Source organism: Tenrec ecaudatus, chromosome 10 (genome assembly GCF_050624435.1).
Source record: "Tenrec ecaudatus isolate mTenEca1 chromosome 10, mTenEca1.hap1, whole genome shotgun sequence".
NCBI classification, from domain to species: Eukaryota; Metazoa; Chordata; class Mammalia; order Afrosoricida; family Tenrecidae; genus Tenrec; species Tenrec ecaudatus.
In genome coordinates this window covers 34,613,755-34,621,053 of record NC_134539.1, presented here as the reverse complement: position 1 = coordinate 34,621,053, position 7,299 = coordinate 34,613,755, and the positions used below count along the sequence as shown (strand labels likewise).

The following is a 7,299-nucleotide window of genomic DNA, read 5'->3' as shown; positions in this document are numbered from 1 at the left end:
CGTTCCTTCATAACAATGGCTGAAGCCAAAAGGAGGGAAATGTGATTCAGGTGACTTTCTGGAGCGAGCCTTTGGATCTGCAGGCACAGGCAGGGCTGTCCGGGTGCAGAGAGCAGCAGCGTTGTCCGCAAACAGGGGTAAAGGAATTGGCACTGGGGTAGGACCATGCTGGAAAGTGGGGGATGAACCAGGGGGCAGGTTGAGTCCCAAGGAGAGTGGGAGTCAGGCCACTCCTCACACCAGCCACCAAACCTCCCTGTTTCCATCGTTGACTCACTCTTGTGACCCAGAGGACACAGTACATGGCCCTCCTCGTGGGGTTTCCCAGGCTAGCACCTTGGTGGAGACAAGACTGCTTCGGCATTCTCCCTTGAGGGTGCTGGCGGGTCCAAACTGCCAACCTATTACTGATGAACACCGGCAGGCTTAACCACGGCCGACCAGGGCTCCTTACCGAATGTTTCCGAAATGCATGAAATGCTCACTGGGAGCGTATTTGTTTCTGTATATGTACATGTGTGCACAATTCCATTTCCACTTTTAATGAACTTTTTGAAGGCCCCTGGTACACATGTGTGTGTCTGTGGACTTGGCTTCCTGCCTGGATTGCTTCAGCAGACGGGCCCATAAACTTCCTAGAATCTCGGCACACCCTGGCGGGTTTTAAAGCCAATCTTCGGATGCCAGGGTGAGCTGCAGGGTTCCAAGGGCAGGGAAAAGAATGGTCATCAATTAGACACTGGACTCACCCACTGCCACCCTGGTACCTTGCAGCAGGTGACCCATCATGTGCCACCCCAGGGCTCCAGTGGGCCCATGAGCACACAGACAGGACATGGCTGCAGCGCTGGCCCTCAGGAAGCTCCCAGTACTGAGCGCAGGTGAGGCTGGGATGAGAAAGTGCCCGAGGTGGGGAGACACAGGTGACAGTCCTTCCAGAAGAGGCTCCTTGGTGGGAGTTTCTGAGCCCAGCAGGCTGTGGGGTTAGGGGAAGTAAGGGCACTCTCCGGGGTGAAACAGGGTCCTTCAGGATGGCCAGGGGTGCCTGGCGGAGACTGGCTCTGCTGAGTGCATGCATCTCTAACAGAGCCAGGTGGCTGCAGCAGCCCCCCTGCGCAGACCCCAGACTGACACGCTCGCCTCCCCTCTGCCTTGACCCCAGGATGCTTGCTGTGTATGTTGTGAACAGGTGTGTGTGGAGTGGGGAAGGCCACAGGCAATTTGCATGGAATGAACCACACACTGTCCGTTTCCCCCTCACAAATGGCATATTTCACTTTCAAGGTCTCCCTGCATCCCGACCACAGGAGTTTCCTTCCAGCAGCTCAAGAAACCCAGCTTGCCTTTGTGCTGATTCGACACCGCCCCACCAGTCCTGCCCACCCCCAGCTCTGTCCCCTCCCCCACCTGGAGGAAGGGCCTGTGCTGGAATGCAGATGGGATGGAAGATCCCCAGCAGCAGAGTAGGACTTCCTGAGAAGGCAGCGGGCGGTATTTTCGAGCAGGAGCAGGACGGGGTCCTGACAGTCTGGGAAGTGGGGGACTTTGAGGCATCCACTTCCCTTCACTTCCCACACCCTCAGGTCTGATTCCTGGGGTTTCCAGGACTCCCAAGGGGCCAAGGTGACAGGGAAACATGGAGCTGGGGCAGGCCACCCCGTAGGGAGAATGCAGACTTCTCTGGCCGGTAGGGAGGTCTCTGCAGGCCACGAGCCTGGCTTGTCCCACCTGTCCACTGTCCCATGCGGTGGCTAAACAGAAGATTTCCTAGGCCAGAAGGTTAGTGTTCACTCACTCCCAGCCACGAAGAAACTCTACAGTTTGCTGAGAAACTGAGTTCTGTCGATAAACTTCTTCAGTTGGAGGCAGAGGGGCCAAATGGGGTGGGCCCCAAGCCTCTACCTCGAACTTGACCACAGATGAGCCCTGTGTTGTAGGATGTTCTTAAAAGAACAGGAATTTATTTCTCACAGTTCAAGAGGCCAGAATAATTCTGGGTGTGGTGTCTGGGAGGTCCCTCTTTAGCCATTTAAGCCTCAGGTGGTGGTCAGCATAAACTGACATTCCCTGGCTTGTAGACACATCTGTCTCCATGTCCTGTCTCCGTCGGTTCTGCGTTTTATTACTCAGGAGTGATTAGGTTTAGGACCCCGTTTTTTTTAGATAACTTGATTACCCTAACAAAGAAACACAAACAAGATCCCATTCGCAGATACAGAGTTTAGGGTTTTAATACATATTTGGGGAGGATACAATTCAATCCACACCACCAGTTCTGGTCTCAGTGGGGGTGAAGTAAGGTGAAGCCAGATTGGGCCAGACAACCTCTTGGGCCCTTTGCAACTGTGACATGCACCAGCCCTTTCTGAATGCCGTGTTCTCCGCCTTCCATGTCTCCAGCACAGCAGTGTGTGCACAGCCTGCTGTGCTGATAAGAGAAGGCTCCTGACGAGAGGGCCCCTTGGAGCCCTCTCAGACAGATTTCAGAAACCAGGGCTGTGGTGGGGTGGCCGGGAAGTCCAGAGTGACCCATGAGGCCAAGGCTAATTGAGGTGCTGAAACTAGCACACGCCACTGAGCAGCAGAGTGTAGGAGGGCTCTCATGCAAATCACCAGGGAGATGATTAACTGGGTGCAGGCAGAGAGGAGCTTGGTGACCCATGACTAGTTGGGATGGTGGTGGGTTCCCTGGGCCCCCAGAGGCTCTAGGAGGGGTGGCCAAGGGGGCGGGTGAGGCTGGGGTGTGAAAGAAGGCTGAGGTGGAGGGGAGTTTGACGAGCTCCCCTCATAGAATGATCACCCAGGCGAGGCGCCCAGCTGAGAAAGACACCCAGATGGTTTCCATTGTCAGCGAGGTTCCGCGTTCTGGCCTGAACTTCCCACAGGCCACTCGGGTGGGGAGAAGAGCAAGAAGAGACGTTTCTGAAGGGCACAGTGAGCCGAGAGGCACCCACACTGTCTGGGGTTGGCCGAGCCCAAGCGGTCAGTGCCATCAGCTGATAATGGAAAGGACGGCGGTTTGAGTCCGGCGAGAAGGCCCTGGGCAGGGGTCTAGGATCTACTGCAAAACCAGCCACAGGGAGCAAGTACCAGGAGTCCAGGTGGCCTCTGATACACACGGGGCCACCGAGTTGGAACTGGCTCCACAGCTTGTCATCTTGAACCAACGTACAAAAATTACCGCACTGAGTTCTAGGAATTAGGGCTTTTGTCAAGGTTGTTTCAGATCCCGAGATCACATTTAGGAGCTGTCATAGCGACCCTAATGTGCAATACAGTGAAACGCTGCTCAGTCTGGCCCCAGCGCATTGTTGCAGCCAGTGTGACTGTCTGTCTGTCTGAGGATTCTCCTCCTTCATGCTGACCCTCTACCAAGAGTGTGACCATGCCCAGGGACTGGTCTCTCCCAATAACAGGTCCAAAGAATGAGAGTCTCACTGCCTTGGCTTCCGAGGAACATTCCAAGACAGTTCTAGCAGTCCCGGGTCCACTTAATACCGTACCAACGCCCGATGGCAAAGCCCCAGTTCGTTAGTCTTCCACACTCACTGGACAGCACCCACAAGTGTGTGAGGTGACCGCAGACATCAAGGCTTGGGTCAGGGGCATTGTGGTCAGTCTTTTTCCCTCTGCTCCCATGGCCCCTCTTCTGTGAAGTTGTCCTGCATCTCCACGATCTTGGCCCCATGAACTCTGAAGCACTCTTTCCTTGTGTGGACAGACCTGCATCTGGGACTCTTTGTGACTTGACGAGGCCATCACCTTAGAGTGGAAGCTCACGGAGGGCAGGAAACATGTCTGGATAATGACAAATCAAAACCCAAACTCAACACCATCGGGCCGATGCCGACTCAGGGACCCTATAGGACAGGGTTTCTCAGGCTCTAACTCTTAGAAAGCCTCATCCATCGCCCTCCCTCAAAATGCTTAGTGGTTCCGCACTGCTGAGCTTGCTGCCAGCAGCCCAGTGTGTAAGCAAGCCCATGGGTCTCTAAACCAGTGACTCTGAGTAGTAGTAAGTCCTCCTGGACTAAATGTCCTTAAGAAAACCTAAATGTGGCGATATTTTAAAATGTCAGCTGCTTTTCCTCAGCATTACATGAAGGGGCTTCAAAAAGTTTGTGGGAAAATTCCATGATCTGCCCAGCTATCAACTGGAATAGCGTCTGGGTCTCAAAGCCTTGTATTCACACATGCAGCCACCCAAGTGAGCTGTCAACTAGGTCCAGAATGAGGCAGCACACGAGCCCGAGCGACCCAAAGATGTTAACAAAATCCAACGAAGAAGTAGTATCAGAGCTTAAATTGCGGACCCCTGATTTGTGGAAGGCTAGGGAGGGGAGTTGGAGCCCCAAACACATCTGTAGAGATCTAGTCAGATTAAGCTGCTGGCAGATCCCCTCTAGCCACAGGCGAGGGGCGCAAACAGCTTTCCTCTCTGGCAGAGGCCATTGTAAGCTTGATTATGGTGGACTGAATCATGGGATAATGACACCCGATCAGTTGATCTCCCTTAACCCAACCTGAATCTGCTCTAGGATCGAGGATCTCTCAGGTGCACCATGACAGAAATGCCTTCTCTGCCTTTAAACATACTGTTGGTGGTCTTTGCTTTCCCTTACTTTTCATTGTTTCTGTTGGGTTTCCAGTTTATGTAGTGCAGAGAGAATAACTGATGCAATGGCTTTCTGGGGGCAGATGTCGGGTGGGGTGGGGGTGATTTGGGGAGCAGTGAATGTGGGAAGGGGGAGGGAGCAGAAGTGATTGTGATGATGTATATACAACTTAAAAAAAGTGATTTAACTATGGAAGTGTATATGCAAATACTATATGAAGAAAACTACAAAAACAAAAAAAAAAAACAAAACCCATTCTTTTAATTCCATTTCCATGAGCTTTTGGAAGTCCCTCATATTTCATGGTATTTGTTCTTTGCTTAGCATCACTTGTATTAATAATTTAGAAGACTTGCCTGAGGCTTGGCAAAGTGGAAGTGCGTGAGCACCCCCATGCTGGGCAACCTCCCCTGGGAGTCTGCACTCACCCCACCCCCTTTTGCAGGCTTTGAAACCACCTTCCCGAGGGGCTGTTTCCGACCTTCCCACCTGGAGGGGCAACCTCAAGCTTCATTTGTCCCCCTTTTGATGTCATGCACAGAATGGGGTGGCAGATTCTGTCTTTTCATTCTATCAATAGGCAGAGCAGTGTTTAGTGTCTAATTGTTCTCCAGTACTGAGGCAAAACTCAGATTGAGTAGTCATTGTCAGCTGCATGCGGAGCACATAATCAGGGCCGCTGGATTATATGACGACAAAGTGGCATTCGGCAGACAACACAGTCTTGCCTGCTGAAACTGAGTGCACTTTCGGACGGAGGTCAAGGACTGCAGCCTTCAGTGTGGATCACAACTCCACCTCAAGAAGGAAAACCAGTCCTCACACCTGGACCGCCAGGCAACATGGCAAACGGAGAAAGGATTGAAGGTGTCCAGGACTTCACCTTGCTTGGCTCCTCAGTGAAAGCTGAGGGCAGGACATACTGCACAAGAAGACGTCGTTAGTGTTGCAAAGCAAGGGTGGTACCAAGGTACACCTGACCTGTCGTGTAATGCCCAATTGGCTCACATGCAACTTGAAAGCTGCCCACTGATTACGTTAGATACTGAAAGTTGGGTACTAAGGAGCATGAAGAACCACCACTGCATTTAAAAGACGGCACTGTCAAAATATTGAAAGTACCACGGACTGCCCAAAGAACACAGGTCTGTCTGGGAAGAACATCCAGAGTGTCCCTTAGGGGCAAGGATGGCAAGATTTCATCTCACGCGCTTTGGGCATGCTACCAGGAGGCCGGTGCCTGGACAAGGACATCACGCTTGGTGACAGGCAGATCCTCGATGGCCGCCACAATGGCTCGAACCTAAGAACCACTGGGGGGTGGGGGGTAGGGCGACGTTTTGTCCTGTTGTACACGGGGTCACCGAGTCAGAACCGACTCGAAGGCACAGAACAGTAACAGCCCATGTCCCATGAACTAGAGCGTTTCCGTTCTGCCTGGTAAGAAGGCCATTCTTGGCCCAAGTCTCAGAAATAGTCCCTGTGATGCTCGCTCATGGTTTTCTCACACATGAGCTGTCAGTATGTGGCTGACGACTCCGGGAGGGTGTTCTGCACACCTCCGAGCTCTTTCTGTGCAGCCGATCCTCAGCGCTGTCACCTCTAGTCACCTGGCTATCCCCAGAATGGCCAAAATTTCGGAAGAGGGTTTCTTCTGAGAACCAGGTGGGGGCTCTCAACTTCAGTACCGTGGACACTTGGGTCAACAGTAATTGTTGTGGGGGCAGGGCGGGGCACTGCAGATGTATAGCAGGAAGCCTGGATTCCACTCATCACGCCAGCAGTACTTTGAAGGTTGTGACATCACAAAATGATCCAATCAGGGGATCAAGAAAGCTATGGGGGGGGGGATTAGGGGCTTTAAAAAAATCATTTTATTAGGGGCACATACAACTCTTACACAATCTATACATACATCAATTGTGTAAAGCACATTTGTACATTCATTGCCCTCATCAGTCTCAAAAAACTTGCTCTCCACTTAAGCTTCTGGCATCAGCTCATTTTTTCCTCTCCCTCATGAACCCTTGATAATTTATAAATTATTTTGTCCTATCTTGCTCTGTCTGACGTCTCCCTTCACCCACTTTTTTGTTATCCGTCCCCCACGGAGGAGGTCACACGTAGAGCCCTGTAATCCACTCCCCCTTTCCAACCCACCCTTCCTCTACCCTCCCAGTATCGCCACTCTCACCACTCGTCCTGAAGGGATCCTCCTCCCTGGATTCCCTGCGTTTCCAGTTCCTATCTGGACCAGTGCACGTCCTCCGGTCTGGCCAGACTTGGGATCCTGACAGTGGGGGTGTGGGTGGTGGGGAGGAGGTGCTCTCTGGACCAGTGCACGTCCTCCGGTCTGGCCAGACTTGGGATCCTGACAGTGGGGGTGTGGGTGGTGGGGAGGAGGTGCTCTCTGGACCAGTGCACGTCCTCCGGTCTGGCCAGACTTGGGATCCTGACAGTGGGGGTGTGGGTGGTGGGGAGGAGGTGCTCTTTTGTGGGTCATTCTTGGTTGGCAGAAGAATCTTCAGTTGTTTCCACAAGCTGCTTCTCTAGCTTATTAGATCTAGGTTATTGGCTTGTTAGTCTTGTGTCCTTGCTCATATGCACTTGACATCAATCTTCTCACTGTGGAATGCATCCTGTTCTTTTGGCCTTCTGTGAGAAAGAGAAAGGAACAGCCCAG

General features: G+C 52.5%; 1 protein-coding gene across 1 annotated transcript in view; it reads right to left on the bottom strand.

Annotated features, from left to right (window-relative positions):
- Window positions 1–2,225: 2,225 nt before the first annotated feature.
- Window positions 2,226–7,299, bottom strand: part of ZCCHC7 (zinc finger CCHC-type containing 7) — a 204,611-nt gene continuing 199,537 nt past the window's right edge. The window contains exon 9 of the mRNA XM_075560163.1: window positions 2,226–3,798. Within this exon, the coding sequence (XP_075416278.1) occupies window positions 3,764–3,798 (35 nt within the window). The 3' untranslated portion in view covers window positions 2,226–3,763. The remainder of the gene's footprint in view (window positions 3,799–7,299) is intronic.